Source organism: Ictidomys tridecemlineatus, chromosome 2 (genome assembly GCF_052094955.1).
Source record: "Ictidomys tridecemlineatus isolate mIctTri1 chromosome 2, mIctTri1.hap1, whole genome shotgun sequence".
Classification (NCBI taxonomy): Eukaryota; Metazoa; Chordata; class Mammalia; order Rodentia; family Sciuridae; genus Ictidomys; species Ictidomys tridecemlineatus.
This window is the reverse complement of record NC_135478.1, coordinates 70,806,959-70,824,045: the sequence shown is the minus strand read 5'-3', so window position 1 is coordinate 70,824,045 and position 17,087 is coordinate 70,806,959. Positions and strand designations below refer to the sequence as shown.

The 17,087-nt window shown below is 43.4% G+C and overlaps 1 protein-coding gene across 2 annotated transcripts in view; it reads right to left on the bottom strand.

Moving 5' to 3' along the window:
* Positions 1 to 6,698: 6,698 nt before the first annotated feature.
* Txnrd2 (thioredoxin reductase 2) overlaps positions 6,699 to 17,087 on the bottom strand; it is a 69,868-nt gene continuing 59,479 nt past the window's right edge. For both annotated transcript variants that reach the window (XM_078038755.1, XM_078038756.1), the window contains one exon: positions 6,699 to 6,878. In XM_078038755.1, coding sequence (XP_077894881.1) covers positions 6,875 to 6,878 — 4 coding nt within the window. In that variant the 3' untranslated portion in view covers positions 6,699 to 6,874. The remainder of the gene's footprint in view (positions 6,879 to 17,087) is intronic.

Genomic DNA, 17,087 nt, shown 5'->3' with positions numbered 1-17,087 from the left:
GACACCAAGATCTAAAGATGCTCAGTTTCCTTATATAAAATGGCATAGGGGGCTGGGGATATGGCTCAAGCGGTAGCGCTCGCCTGGCATGCATGTGGCCCGGGTTCGATCCTCAGCACCACATACAAACAAAGACGTTGTGTCCGCCGAAAACTAAAAATAAATAAATAAATATTAACATTTTTTAAAAAATGGCATAGTACTTGCATGTAACCTACCCATATTCTCCTGTATACTTTTATTTTTTTTGAGAATTTTAATATTTATTCTTTTTTTAGTTTTCAGCGGACACAACATCTTTGTTTGTGTGTAGTGCTGAGGATCGAACCCGGGCCACATGCATGCCAGGTGAGCGCATCACCGCTTGAGCCACATCCCCGGCCCCCATCCTCAGCCCTTTTTAAAATTTTTTTTTTTTTGAGAGAGGGTCTTACTAAGTTGCTGGGGCTGGCTTTGAACTCACAATCCTCCTGCCTCAGCCTCCTGAGCTGTTAGGATTACAGGTGTACACCACTGCACCAGTCTTGGGCAGTTTTTGCCACTGTGTGGGAGAAGCCTGTGGGGACATGCTGCCTTGGGTACCCCTGGCAGGCAGTGCTAGGAGGCAGCTCATGTTTGGGGGTGCTGTGCTTGTTCCTTCTAGAGCTGCCCTGCATAAAGGCACTCTGAAGCCTAGTGCTGTCTGGGCCCAGGCAGGAACTCAGGTTGGGGAAATGTGAAAGGGTGAGGCAATGGCAGCCCTAAACTTCCCCACTTTTAAAGGAGGGCCCTCCTGAACCCAGGAGAGCACCCTGGTTGCAATGAAGCCAGATGGGGTACAGCGGCAACTCATCGGAACTGTGATCCAGCTCTTTGAGAGGCGGGGCTTCAAGCTGGTTGGCATGAAGATGCTGCAGGTATCAGAGCCCTTGTAGTGTTTGAGGTACTGGGGGTGCTTCTTGGCCATTCACAGCTCAGTCCAGTGTCATGGGGGTTTTCTGGCTTGGTATTTGCAGGTGTGGGAGTATCTGTCTGGGATGCCAGCCTATGTAGGTATTAACTGCAATGTGCCCTGAGGTCAGGACACTAGTTTTGGGGTGGGGGGGCTCATCTTTAGGGACTCCTCTTACCCTTCTCCCATGTTACCCAGGCACCTGAGAGCATCCTTGCTGAGCATTACCAGGACCTACAGAGGAAGCCCTTTACCCAGCCCTCATCAGCTACAAGAGCTCTGGGCCCGTGGTGGCAATGGTACGACAGGACCAGGGTGGAGGATGTGCATTGTGGGTGTGTCCTTCCACCAAGCACAGGGAAAGGATTGAGCCCTGGGCTCTTGATGCCCCGCACTTCTCCCCAACTTGTAGCTCTGTACTGCAGGTCTGGGAAGAGTACAATGTGGTCCGTGATAGGACACAGTGACTCCACTGAGGCTGCCCCTGGGACCATCCAGGGGGACTTCAGCATCCACATCAGCAGGTACTGGGAGCCTGATACACTGGGTTGCCTGCTGTGGGGTGAAGAGGGCCATTCCAGCAACAGCATGCTTTGAAGGCAGATCCCAAGGCTTGGATTTCTTGCTGGGTGGGCGACCAACCTTGCACATAACTGGGTCACTCCCCGGCTGGGTGCTGAAGCGGCTGGGTGCTGAGGCGCTCAGTCACAGAAATGTGACAGAGCTTTCCCCACCCTTGGTGGGGGGGTGAAGCCAAAGAGGCTTGACAGTGGGACATCATGAATAAAACTGACTAGAACAACTTCTTTCCCTGCCCTTCCATGCACTTATTGATGATGACACATTCTCATTGTTGTTTTGTTGTGTGTTATCTGTCCTGCCAGATACCCTGAAGGGCTGGTGTGGGACACTGGTGGGGAAAGGAGGCTCTCAAAAATCAGGGTTTGGGCTGGCCCCAGAGGCTGGGCTGGCAGTTTTCTGGCTCCTATTTTTCCTTTTCCTTCTGCAGTCACCTGCTTGCTCCCGTGGGTGCAGGGGAGCAGCAGATTGACCCTAGGGCCCTCGGATGCACACTGGAGACTAAGCTACTTGTCACCTGGCACAGGAACATCATCCAAGCCAGTGATTCAGTGGAAGGGGCCCAGAGAGAGATCCAGCTGTGGTTCCAGAGCAGCGAGCTGGTGAACTGGGCAGATGGGGCCACTACAGCAGCAGCTACCCAGCTTGAGGGCTTGTGCTGCCCTCAGTGCCCCAGCAACCACCCTGGACCAACTGCTTTGGTCAACAACTCAAGCCACACCCATCCTGTCTCCCCCAAGCCACTTTCTTGCTCACTTTCTTCCCCACCACAGCCCAAGGGAGTTTGAGGCCCAACTCTATGTGCCTTTCTGTATCCTAAGTCAGCACAAGATTGGACCAAATCCTTCTGTACCAAAGTGCCAGACAACCTTTGGGCATCCTCAGAGGTTACCTTAACTGCTCCAAAGGAGACACATTAAAATCCACTGCTTAGGGGCTGGGGATGTGGCTCAAGCATTAGTGTGCTCGCCTGGCGTTTGTTCGGCCAGGGTTCGATCCTCAGCACCACATACAAAGATGTAGTGTCCGCCAAGAACTAAGAAAAAATAAATGTTAAAAAATTCTCTCTCTCTGTCTCCCTCTCTCTCTCACTCTCTCTTTAAAAAAAAAATACAAAAATAAAAAATAAAATAAAATCCACTGCTTATAATGGGGATGGTGTGCTCATTTTGTCTTCTGCCATTTCTGAGACAGTAAAGATGCTTTTATGAAGTAATAAACAGAATAAAATTGAAGCTTCCTGCCTTGCACACACAGAAGGGGCTCCCTGACTTTGATGACTGTATGAATCAGGCTGAAATCTGGGGAAATTCTAGCGGAACTCTGCCTAGCCAGTCTGATTCTGCTGAAGGCGAGTGGCAGGAAGGGAGAGGTAGGGACTAGGACCACACAAGGCACAATGAGCCTGTGACCATGGTTCCCCCCACTTAGTGGCCTGATTTCATTCAACACCAAGAGCTGCCCAGCAGTAGGGTTTTGTTTTTGTTTTTGTTTTTGTTTTTCTGGCACTGGCAATTGCACCTAAGGGCTTCATGCACGCTTCAGTGCTCAACCACTAAGCTACATTCCAGACTTTTAAAAAATTCTAGAGACAGTCTCCCTAAATTTGCAGTAGTTGGCCTCGGACTTGCCATCCTTCTGCCTTGCCTCCTGAGCTGCTGGAATTAAAAGCCAGCGCCACAGGGCCCACCTGGCGTCCGCACATCTTCACGTTGCCACAAGCTGCTCATATCCATGGGTCCTGAGGTTGCTTCTCTATAGCCCAGGTTACAGGAAGGCCGACCTGGCTGTCACTTCCCCACTTGACACGGAGCCACGGAGGCCTAGGGTCTAGGTTCTGAGAGGCTACAGATGGCATGGGCGAAGTGCAGAGACGCTCTCCACCCGGCACAGGGGCAGTCCTGCGTGCGCGCCCCTGCCTTTTCGGCCCCAGTTTCGCGAGGTCATCCACCATGGGGAAAACGTGTCCGCGAAGCGGGTACGTACGTTCGCACGCCCAGCGCCCCACAAACTGGCCTTAGTCCAGTAGTCTGAGCGTCGGTGGAGAACGGTCGCCTACCAGCACCGGTGGGAAGGACCTCCTGTATACTTTTTTTTTAAAGTTTCAACCCTTGTATGTCTACTTCTCTAGTTTGTTTATTTATTTATTTATTTTGAGAGAGAGAGAGAGAGAATTTTTTTTTTTTAATATTTATTTTTTAGTTCTCGGCAGACACAACATCTTTGTTGGTATGTGGTGCTGAGGATCCAACCCGGGCGCACGCATGCCAGGCAAGCCCGCTACCGCTTGAGCCACATCTCCAGCCCCCCCTTTTTTTTTCCTTTTTTTTTTTTTTAAATATTTTTTAAAAAATTGTTGATAGATCTTTATTTTTATTTATTTATTTATATGTGGTGCTGAAAATCGAACCCAGTGCTTCACACATGCTAGGAAAGTGCACTACCGATGAGCCTCAGCCCCAGCCCCTTTGTTTTCCTTTTTAATACAGGTTCTGACTATGTTACTCAGACTCCTCTCAAACTCCTGTGTCCAAGTAATCTTCTTGCTTCAGCCACAGCCATATCCATCTCTTATACTTTAAATCATCTCTAGATTACTTATAGTACCTAAGATAATATAAATGCTAGGCAAATAGTTGTTTTATTTTGGAAATAATAACAAGAAATGCAAGTCTGTATATGTTCAGTACAGACACCATTCCTCTCCCAAATTTTCCATCCACAGTTGGTTGAATCTGTGGATGTGGAACTCACTGATACAGAGGGCTGAATATACAAAGGACATTTCTGTGTATCTATTTATCAATCTATAATGTGTACATCATATATTCATATGTATATATATACACCATATATGTATATTTATATATGTGTGTGTGTATATATGTGTTTTTCCCCCTAAAAACAGCCAAGATCTTTAGTAACAAAGTTCAACAAAGGTGACTTATTCCTAATCTTAGAAGGAAAGTGTTTGATCTTTCTTTTTAGCTCTAGTTTATTAAGAGTTTGTTTCACATAAATAACATGATATATGTGAATGACATATGCTTTTTCTCTATTTATATGATCACAATATTTTTATTTATCATTCTGTTAATGTGATAAATTATATTGATTAAATGTTGAATATGAAACCATCTAGCATTCCTGGGATGAATCCCACTTGACCATAATGAATTTTTGCATGTATTGCTAAATTCAATATGCTCATATTTTGTTAAAGACTTTTTCATCTATTTTTGAGGAATATTGGTTTGTCATTTTCTTTGCTTGTAATGTTTCTTTGCTTGTAATTGTCTGGTTTTGAAACCGAGGTGATAATTTGGGAAAATATTTCTTTCTCATCTATTTTCTGAGATAATTATTGTAAAGATTGGCACTAACTCTTCTCTAAATATTCCATAACATTAATCAATGAAACAATCTGGGCCCAGAGTTTTTTTATGAGATAGTTTTTTGTTTGTTTGTTTGTTTATTTTGTTTTGTTATTTGTTTTTGAAGTACCAGGGATTTAACCCAGAGCCTCATTGTTTTAGTCAGCTTTTTCACTGCTGTGACTTTAAGGACCCAACCAGAACAACTATAAAGGAGGAAAAGTTTATTTGAGGCTCACGGTTTCAGAGGTCTTAGTCCATAGAAGCTGGTTCCTTTCCTCAGAGCTCAAGGTGAGGCTGAACATCATGGCGGGAGAGTGTGGCAGAGGGAAGCATCTCACATCATGATCAGAGAGAAAGAGATTTCCACTTGCCAGAGACAAGTAGAAATACCCCATAGCCACGCCCCAATTCCCACCTCCTCCAGCCACACCCTACCACTTCAATTACAATTCAGTTAATCCCTATCAGGGGATTAAATCACTGATTGGGTTAAGACTCTTACAACCCAATCATTTCTCTTCTGAATCTTCTTACATTTTCTCATAAGTGAGCTTTTGGGGGACACTTCACATCCGAACCATAACACTCATGCATACTAGGCAAAAGCTCTACACTAAGTTATTATTATCTCTAGTCCTTCTTACTTTGAGACAGAGTCTTACTAAGTTGTACAGGCTGTCCTTGAATTTGAAATCTCAAGTAGCTAAGATTATAGTATTGTCACAATACCTTTATTTTAGTTATTCATTTTTATATGGTGCTGAGACTCAAAACCAGTACATCACACATGCTAGTCAAGTGCTCTACCACTGAACCACATCCCCAGCCCCAGTTTATGAGATATTTTTAATGAAGAATTTATAAACATTTTAATAGAGGGCTACTTTCTACTTCTTAATAAGAAATCTGTCTATTTCATCTAAATTATCAAATTTATTTGTAATATTGCCTTATTATCATTTGTGAGTATATGAGTATGTGTGTGTGCACACATGCAAGCTTGAGGATTAAACCCAGAGCCTCATGCATGGGAGGCAAGCACCCTACCATTGATATACACTCCAGTGCTTTTATTATTCTTTTAATGCCTATAACTTTAGTAGCAGTGTTTCTTCTTTCGTTCCTGATACAAGTAATTTTATTTTTTTCAAATAACAAACATTTTATTTTATTAATCATGATTTTCTTCTATGTAATTGTTATCCACTTTTACATTTATTATTTATATCTTATTTATGTTGGTCTTAATTTGTTCTTTTTTTTGGTTTAAGGAAATCTGGGGTCATGGATTATAAATCTTTCTTTTTAAAAAAATATTTATTTTTTAGTTTTAGGTGGACACAATATCTTTATTTTATCTTTATGTGGTTCTGAGAATCGAATCCAGTGCCTCACGCATGCTAGGCGAGCGTGCTACCACTTGAGCCACATCCCCAGCCCCCAAAATCTTTCTTTTTAAGAGATGTATTCACTGTTTGGGGCTTTTTTGTTTTTCTTTTTGAGAGGGAGTCTTGCTGTATTGCCCAGTCTGCTCTCCAACTTGTGGCCTCAATTAATCCTTCTGCCTTAGCTTCCAGAGTCATTGGGTTTATAGGTGGGCATCACCATATCCAGCATCATTCTTATAATGTTAAACATGTGCTAACTTTATGACCTAGACATTTCAGTCCCAGATGACCAAGAGAAATTACAACATTTGTCCACACAAAGAGTACACCAACATTTGTTGTAGTTTCATTGCTAATAGCCCATAACAATCCAAGTCAAATATTCATCTATAGGTGAATGGATAAGCAAAATTGGCACATCTGTTCAATGGAATACTATTTATTAAAAAGAAGAAGAGAAAAATAGATAAATCAGGTACATCACAAAAACTGAGTGAAAGAAATCAGACTCAATAAAGTATATACTGTATGAAACCCTTTATATAAGATGATCCAGAAAAATGCAAATTCATCCTTAGTGGCAGAAAGCTGATCAGTCCTCACCTAGAACAAGGAAGTGGCAGAAGTGAAAGACCAACAGGGCATGAAGAAATTTGGGGGAAAGGGGATGAAAAATTTCTATATCTTGGGGCTGGAGTGGTGGCTCAGTGGTGGAGCATTTGCCTGGCATGTGTGGGGCATTGGGTTCAATTCTCAACATCGCATATAAATAAGTAAAATAAAGGTCCACTGATAACTAAAAAATATATTTTTAAAAAAGTTTCTATATCTTGATCATTGGGGTGACTTCCTGAGTAGATACATTTGTCAATAGTTATCAAATTGTGGGCTGGGATTGTGGCTCAGTAGTGTAGCACTCACCTTGCATGTGCGAGGCCCTGGATTCAATCCTCAGCATCATGTAAAAATAAATAAATAAAATAAAGGTATTGTGTCCAACTACAACTAAAAAAATTTTTTTGATTGTCAAATTGTACCATTTATATGAGTATGATTTAACCTCAAAAACTTGTTATTGAAACTTTTCACAAAATTCTAACAGAGCTGCTAGCCATTAGAGTATAAATGAAACTAATGTGACTTCTGTTGAAAAAATTAAAAATGGGCATAGTGTTCTATAAATGTCAATTGGATTTAGGTGGTTGATAGTACCTTCAAACCTGAATTTTTCAGCTGTATATCAATTGCTGAGCAAGGTATTAAAATCTGTGTGAATTCGTCCTTTATCTATCTATCTATGATTCTGGTATCAAACCCGCAGTTTTGTCTTTTATTGTTTTAATTTTGCAATTCTGGCTGGCTGCATTGGAATATGCCTGTAATCTCAGTGATTCGTAACACTGAGGCAGGAGTATTGCAAGTTCAAAATTAGCCTCAGCAACCTGGGTCAAAATAAAATATAAAAAAACTGGGGTGTAACTTAGTAGTAGAGTACCCCTGGATTCAATCTCCAATACTGCAACAACAACAACAACAACAAAAGCAGTTCTGTTACTAGTTATGTACATTTATGAGTGTTATGCTTTCCTGATAAGTTGAGTCTTTTATGATTATGAAATATTCCTCTTTTATCTTTGGTGAAACTCCTCTTGAAGTCCACATTGTTTGATATTGATATAGATACATCAGCTTTGTAGTGCTTTCATTTCAGATTATATATATATTTTCCATCTGTTTACTTTCAATCTGGATGTGTTTTCATATGTAAAGGCATCTCTTGTAGATAACATATAGTTGGAGTTTGTTTTTTAAAATCAAGTATGACAATCTGCATTTGTTTAGTTGTAAAGTTTAATCCATTTTTATGCAATTATTAATATGATTAGGTTTAGGTCTACCATTTTACTACTTGTTTTCTATTTCTTTCTTCTTTTGTTATTATTCCTCCATTCCCCCTTTTCTGGCTTCTTTTGGGTTTTTCAATATTTTTTGTTTTCTATTTTATTTCCTCTACTGGCTTTTTTATTTTTATTTATTTAGCTTGCAGTGCAGGGTGGAACCTAGTGCCTTGTATATCCTAGGCAAGTGCTCTACCTCGGAGTTACATCCCCAGTCCTCTACTGACTTTTTGGATGTAACTTTTTCTACTTCATTACTCCTTTTTTTTTTTGCCATCAACAATCTGTTTTTTGTTTGTTTTGGTACTGGGGATTGAACCCAGGGGGGCACTCAACCACTGCACCACATCCCCAGACCTTTTTAATATTTTATTTAGAAATATGGTCTCTCTGAGTTGTCTGGTGCTTCACTAAGTTGCTGAGGTTGGCTTTGAACTCCCAATCTTCCTGCCTTGGCCTTTCCAGCTGCTGAGATTATAGGCATGTGCCACCAAGCCCAGTTTTCAATCTGTTCATTTGTTATTATATGTTTGTAACCTAGAATTTTCATCTGGGTTTCTTTTATAGTGTCTATTTCTCTGCTGAAATTCCCTCTGTTCATTAATTGTGGCATTTAGTGGTTGCTCCAGAAGTTAATAACACATCCTTAATTTGTTATGACCTAGTTAGAGTTAATATTGTATCACTTCACTTTAAATTGAAGAATCTTGCACTCATATGTCTGCATTTGCAACTGTTTTGCCCTTGACATTTTTTCATTACTGTAAGCTCAGCTGAACATTTTTATAGTTGTTGTAAGTAATCAGTATCTTAAAGAAAATAAAGAGGAAACAGTATATTTTGTTCATCTGTATTTTTACCACTTCTTGTGTGTATTAATTTCTTTTTATAAATTTGTTTCCATCTTGTATAAGTTCCCTTCAGTTTGAGAAGAACTTCTGTAGTTGTTCTATTTATTTATTCTAATTTGTTATACTTGACAGCAGAATACGTTGTAGCTGTTCTTGTAGTGCAAGTCTATTGCGAGGAATTATCTCAGCAGTCTTTATCTGAGAATGTCCTTATTTCTTTCTAGGGTTTGAGTAATGTTTATTGCACATAGATTTCGGGTTGGCTTCTTTTTTCTGCCAATACATTTTGTTCCATTTCTTCTGATATGTTTTTTTCTAATGCAAAATAGGGTAGTGATGTGTACCTTATTTCTGCTTTCAGCATATTCCATTAATCTTTGATTTTCAAGAAGTTTGGCTATTATGTACCTGCCTGTTATTTTTCATTCCCCCACCCTCTCCGTTGTTATTTTTATTTTGAGATGGGGTCTCATTATGTTGCCCAGGCTGGTCTCAAACTGCTAGGCTCAAGCAATCTTCCTGGGCTTAAGTGATTCTCCTGCCTTAGCCTCCTGAGCAAACTACTCAGGAGACTACAGGTGCACTCACACCTGGCTTGCCTGTGCTATTTATTTTTTCTTTTTTTCTGGTACTGAGGTTTGAACACAGGGGCAATCTACCACTGATTCCCAGACCTTCCTTAAAAAATCATTTTTTTTGAGGGGCTGGAGTTGTGGCTCGATGATAGAGCGCTCGTCTAGCATGTGTGAGGCCCTGGGTTCGATCCTCAGCACCACCTGTAAATAAAGGTATTGCGTGCAACTACAACTAAAAAATAAATAAACATTTTAAAAAATCATTTTTTTGAGACAGGGTCTCACTAAGTTGCCAAGCTGTCCTCAATGTTAAGATCCTCTCGCCTCAGCTGCCTAAGTTGCATAGGCCACCACACTCATCTGCCTGAGTTTATATAGCTTAGGGTTTGCAGAGATTCTTTTTTTTTTTTTTTAGTTGTAGTTGAATACAATACCTTTATTTTATTTATTTATTTATTTTTATGTGATGTTGAGGATCGAACCCAGCACCTTGCACGTGCTAGATGAGTGCTCTACTGCTGAGGCATAACCCCAATCCTGCTGAGATTCTTAATCTATAAATTGATGTTTTTCACAAGATTCATGAAATTTTAGGTAATTATTTATTCAGAATTTTTTTTTGCCATGTTCACTTTTTTTTCTGAAGCACCATTATGTTAGACTTTTAAATATTACTTCTTAGGTCCCTGGTTTTTGTTGTTATTTTTAATATTTTTACTCTCTAATCTTTGGAGACTTTTTAAAAATATGTCATCAAGTTCCTTACCCTGTGGTGCATACATATAAACCCAGTATGAGTTCAAAATGAGTTCAAAATGAGCATCATGAATTCAAAGCCAGCCTCAGCAACTTAGCAAAGCCCTAAGAAACTCAGTGAGACTATGTCTCTAAATAAAATACAAAAAAGGGCTGGGGATGTGCTTCAGTGGTTAAGTGCCCCTGAGTTTAATCCTTGGTCCTGGAAAAAAAAAAATTCAATACCCTTTACTCTGTCATCTATAATCTTTTCTTTCTTTCTTTCTTTTTTTTTTTTTTTGAGGGGGTCATATCAAGGATTGAACTCAGGGGCACTGGACCACTGAGCCACCTCCCCAGGCCTATTTTGTATTTTATTTAGAGACAGGGTGTCGTTGAGTTGCTTAGTGCCTCACTTTTGCTGAAGCTGGCTTTAAACTTGCAATCTTCCTGCCCCAGCCTTCTGAGCTGCTGGGATTACAGGTGTGTGCCATTGCACCTGGCATACAATCTTTTCTTAAGAACAAAGTCTACCTAATTTTTTATTTATTATTTTACTTTTATGTTCTAGAATTTTCGTCTGGCTTCCTTTTATAGTGCCTGTTTCTTTGCTGAATTTCCTCTGTTTATTGTTATTGTTTTTCTCTTCAAATATTTACACATATATTTAAGCTATTTCAAAATTTAATAACAGGCGGGTGAGGTGGTAGATGGCTGTAATCACAACAACTCCAGAAGCTGGGGCAGATGGATTGCAAGTTTGAGACAAGCCTCAGCAACTTAGTAAGAACCTCAGCAATTTAGTAAGACCCTGTCTCAAAATAAAACCAAAAAGGGCTAGGTACATAGTTCAGTGAAAGAGTACCCCTGGATTCAATCCCCAGTATTAAAAAAAAAAAAAAAACAACTTTTTTTTTTTTTTAGAATTCCAGTATCTGAGTCATCTTGGGGCCAGTTCCTATTGACTGAGTTTTCTTTGGGCTAAGAATCACATTTTGATGTGACTTTATATGTCTAGTATTTTTAATTGCATTCTGAATACTGTAAATGGCATTTTATAGAGATTCTAGATTCTGTCCTCTTCTTTTGAAGAGTATTAACTTTTGTTCTAGCAGGCCTTCTATTTCAAGTTTATGTTTGTTAGGATAGATCTGTTGCAGTTTTGCTTTTAGTCCTAAAGTTAGTCCTTTAGTCCTGGAATACAATTTTTTCCTCTAAGGCAAGGACTTTCTGTGGTTTTAGTGGTTGAATTCCCATAGTGTCTACTGCTTTCAGTTGATTTTCAATAACTTCAAGAAGTTTTCTTTCATATTTTATCTAGAATCATTCATTGCTATCTGTGATCAATTGATCAGCACCTCTGTACATTTGTTTTATAAGCATTGGTCCAGCAGTGCCTGGCTGGATATGCAGGGTGCCTGACAAAATGTTTGTAGAAGGTGTGTTATTCTGCTCATCTCACATGGAGGTGGTCTCCAGTGCATCAGATGCAAGAGAAGGTAAGCTGAAGAAAGTCAGATCACGTCTAAACTACCCCCTATTTCCACAAACTATGTACAGAATATATAATCTTAGATATTGCACAGGAGGGCACCATGGACACTTTAACACAGAAAGTAGAACATAGGGGTAGGGATGTAGCTCAGTGGTAGAACACCTGTCTAGCAGGCATGAGGCCCTGAGGTTCAGTCCCTATTACTGAAGAAGAAGAAGGAGAAGGAGAAGAAGAAGAAAGTATAATAGTATAACATAAAAACTTCATGTCGGGTTGACAACCTTGCTTTACACACCTACTATTTACCAGGGACCCATACTGGGGATAAAGATATGAAGAAAGAAGGCCCCGTTTGGACACAGGAGAAAAAAAAAAAAAAAACCCTTCTAGGGTCACAGAAAAAACAACATTCCATGGGAGCGCTGAACAGGTGATTCTTAACCAGAGCAGAAGAGTGCAGAAGGCACATCCTTGGACTGAGGACAAAGATAGATAGACAAAGGCATATAAAGACCAGACAAGGCCAGATGTGTGCTGCACTGAAAAATCCAAATAAGAGGAGTGCCCCCTTCACTGAGTGCCTCTATGGTAGCAGGCACCTGGTTCTCAGAGCAGCCTTTGGAAGGGTGGGGCGGGGTGAAAGCTTGTCTGAGCTGGTGGAGGCAGGACTCATTCCCACTATGTCTGGGCCTCCTAGTATAGTTTCCCGCCCTGACATGCCTGGGCACTGGGGAGCTGACAGGTACAACACTTTTTGAGAGAATTAAGGCACAAGATGGGAGACTCTGCCTTGCAAAGAATAGACTGATGTGAACAACATACTCCATTTATACACTGCCTCCCCTCCCAAAGACTTTGAAAATCAAATACTCCCCAAGCTATGGAAACCAAACCACTGGCTGATAGTTAAAACTTTATTATTATAATCACCCGGCCCAATTCCAGCCATCATGGGCAGAACAATGAGCCATTGAAGCCTTGTGGAAGTTTCACCTCCCATCTACTCTCCCACAGGCAGGGATCTAGTGCTGGGGCCTCTGTGGGGAGGGTAGTAGGGGCAGCATGCTGGTATCCTGGCTTTACCATTGCATACCATAGTGACTCCTGGGGGGTCTGGGCATGGTCTTCTCATTCATCAAGTGAGGGACCTGAAGAAAACACATCCTGACATTTTGTACCATATCTTGACCCTTGTAGGTCAAGATATATATATGCCTGCCTTATGGAAATCTATGGATATGAAAATTCTATTAAGATGCTGGAGATACATGAGGACCTGAGTGCCTTAACCAGAGAGACTGTGGGATTATCCTGCCCCACTTTGGGGTGCTCACATGTGTGCCCATTTCCAGAGTGGAGCTGGCCCTGGGAGTCCCAGCTGAACTAGCAGCCAGCAATTGGGTCAGTGACCAGCAATTGGGGCATAGAGCTGCACGCAAATCTTTCCCAACCCCCAGCTGCTAACGTAACAAGGCCATAATGTGTCTTCTTTATGGTTCTACTTTATTCCCAAGCATTTGGTGTTATTTGATCCTCAGTTATTATCCCAAAAGATCTGATTTTATTAGGAGAAAAACAGTTTAATTTTATGGAACCACAAGGCCCAATCACTGTCCCATGAAATACTAGAGGCCGGGACCTTACTAGGTCTGTCTTGGCTATCATTTCTGTTGTTGCCACTGGCTTTGAATTTCCTGGGTAGAGGCTTCAGCAGATCCAGCCAACCAGCCAAGGACCTGGTGTTTTCAAGCTTGCTAGCGTTCACCAGGTCAGGATTTTCTTTTACCTCTGTGGGTGCCCAGCACTCTGCCCCATCCCTAGTTGGAGTCAGCTCTAAACACAGATGGCCTCTGGGGGGAAGTCCTCTTGCTGCCCACTGGGAAGGCCCTGAGTGCCCCTCAGATGGTGCTGGGAAGGCTGCTAGAACCCTGGCTTGGGTTTCAGGATTAGGGTAACCCGAGTACCATAAACCGCATCAGGGCTGGGATTAGGCAGGCTTGAGTCTAAGATGCTTTACTGGGCCCCAGGGGGACGAGGAGGGCTCCTTATTGCCCTTGTCACCACAGGTGCTTGGCTGGGGACCAGGATATGCAGGGCTCCTGGAATCCCTGGAAACCTGAGAATTCTTGGGGAGTGAAGTTGTGCCATAAGGGGGATGGGGGATAGAGAGGGAGGACAGCAGAAATGAGGCCCCAGTGGGTTCAGAGTGCTCAGGTGGGTCTGTAGGAAAGTGTGAAGGCCTGCAGCTGTTAGGCCCAGGTCTGATGACCTCTTGATGGTTGTTCCACCATCAAGCTCACAGGGATCAAGTAGCAACATCTGCTTAAATAGGCCCAAAGTCCTGTCTCTTTTCTCTCCCAGGGTTGCTTCCTACACTGGGTGTTGACAGAAGCAAGTTGGGACACTAAGTAGACCCGGGCCATGGTGAGCATGAGTGTGACATGGCACAACACCATGCATTGACAGGCACAAGTGCCTGAAATCTTTAGTTTCTGATCGGTGTAGTGAGGTATAACTATAGCCACTCTTGTTTCTTTTGCGACCTATAATGCTGGCCCTAGAGGGTGCTGATCACAGCCTGTGGAAGCTCATGTTTGCTGTATGTCCTTGGCCCTTAACAAACCTTCACCCTGTTGTGGTGGATTCTGAAAACAGCAGCAATGACTACAGCCATGAGTGTTGGGCTTGGAGGTGGGCCCTGTAATCAGGGGATGTTATAGGTAAGGCCTAAGGAACATTTAGGTATGGCAGTCTGGAGTCTCATCTCTCTAGCTCTCTGCCTTCCCAGATTGCCATCACTGAAATATCTCTTCCATTTCCTGAATTATCAACCTCTTAGTAGTTCTTTGGTGAAGAATTTTTCTCCAGTTATGTCTAGTTATTTCCCAAGCTGAACATTCTGGACAAGCCCTTGCCATCCTGCTACCTGCTTTGGGTAGCTCCTTCTTCCCTAGCCTGTCCAAGGGGAACACCATTCAGCTGGGCCCCTATGGCCTAGCCCTGTGGAAGCTGGGACAGAGTTGTTGTCTACACAGGAGAGCCTTCTCCCAACCAGGAAGAAGCCCAGCAGAAAAGCCCCATAGCAGAGCATCAGGGAGTCCCCTCAAAAACTTGGGTATGTAGAGGAACATCGGGGGCAGGCAAAGCCTGTGCTTGGCAGCCCCTCCTGCCTGCCTTCTGCTAGGAGTGGGCATCAAAGATGCCAGTATATACTTATTTACTTATGCCCATTTGGCACAGGAAGGATGTAAGGCAGCTCCTAAGGCCATGCAATGACCAGTCATAAAAAGCCTAGATCTAAGAAGAAGGAAGAAATAGAGGTGGGACACAAAATGCTACCCATGCAGGCCAGCCTGGTCCTGGGCTTCTGGTGGCACTAACACCAAGGAGAAACCTGATGGGGAGGAAAAGGGCAAAGGAGGCAGAATTTCTCAGCCTAGAGAGATCCTCAGAGAGGAATCTTTTGTGCTGGGAGCTCGATCAGGTGGGCTTGGGGCTGCTGCTTGGTGATTTTTTCCTTGGCAGCCTAGGGACCAGATTCTAGAAACCCCTAACAACAGTCAGCCACCTCGTTGTGCAAGCATGAGGAAGAAATAGGGGTCAGGGTTGTAGATAGATAGGCAGTAGGGTCCCTGGCAGCAAGGGTGCTAAGGGTTCAGACCTATAGATAACTCTCCAGGTTAGGCCCTAAGGCCAGGCCCTGCTCAAGCAGTCCCTGGTCAAGGGTATCTACATAGCTAGAGGAGAAGGATAGTACCCATCATCACCCCACCTCCATTCTAGTACCCAACCCAGTTTAGATTGGGCTGAGGCTCCCACACCTGGCAGGAGGCCCACAGCTTTCAACTTTGGGGCCAGGAAATTTTCGTCTGAGTAGGGTTTGGGGGTAGGCCAAAGCCTGGTTTAGATCCCACCTGAATGGAGAATTAGTTCACACGTGCTTCACAGGACTGGGCCTGTGGAGGAATATACTTGAGCTTTCATGGGTTCTGGTACTCAGGGCTAGGCTCCTGGCAGTGTTGTCCCACTCCCCAGCATCTAGTGCCCAACGGCCATCTTTATGCACCCACTACTGCTGCTTCTTGCTTGATGGGTGGCGGATATCCCCAACCACATGTCTGGCAATGACTAGCCCACATTGTCTTCCCCTTGTACCCTCAGCAGGACCAAAGTTGTATTAACTAGACAAGTGGACTGGCAGATAAGCAGAGGTCAGGGCAAGGGAAGCCAACAGGTTTGGTCAGGCTTGGTAACAAGGGGCCCTGGTTGGAGGGGAAGTGGCTCCAGAGGCATATAAGGTAAAATCAGGGAGGCAGGAGCAAGTCCTACCCACAAGTCTAGTGCAGACACGAACACACCTCTTACATGGAGTGAGTCCCCTGACCAGGAGGGCCAGGGGAATCTGGAGTCTGAATAGGGTATAGAAGGCTCAGCAATATGGCCTTGTAGTACGAGGTCTCCTGCAATGGCACTGCCCACCTGGCCATTTCAGAGTGTCCCTTGTGTAGGTCCTGGGTGGCCTGAACTTCCAGGTAGCTCTGTACCCAGCAGGTGAGTGGTAGGTGGTAGCCTCGGGCCTCCCCCTGTAGACCTACCATAGAGTGGGGAGTAGTCTGGGGCCTAAGTACTGGTGGCACCTCCAGGCTTCTGCTTGGGCACTGAGGCTGGAGTAGCCACCTGGTGAGGTGAGTCATGTATGTCAAGATACTGTGGGACACACAAACACACAGACCTCAGGGGCAAGCTCAAACCTGAAGTCATAGGCACTGCCAGATGCTGAGTTGCTCCTCACAGGAGCAACTCTGCTCACATGTGAGGGCCCCCATCCAGGAGGTCACTTCCAACAGCCAGAAAAGCAGAGCCAAAGCACATGCCCTCCACTGGCATTGAATGAAACTGGGATCCCAACATGCTGTGGGATGCTCAGAGTGGATGCTCAGGGGGCCTTCAGTCTGAACATCTCAGCTGTTCCTTTTGATATGACGACTTCCTTCTACACCCTACTGTCAGCCCCAGGCCCCTTTGTCAGAGACTTCTCTGGACCCTGCCCTTTACTACTAGTACTTCATTCAGCCTCATAACCGCATGTCACCCTTCCTCTGTGTGCTTATCCTCAGAGAGCTTCAGAACAGTGTGCAAGGTAGGGGTGGCTGAAGGCGGAAAAGGGTGTGGTGTGGCAGAAGAGGATGGGAGATCTTGCCCCACTTCCCAGGGAAGGGTGAGGCAGAGATGGGCCAGCTTGGCCTTGAGCATAGTAC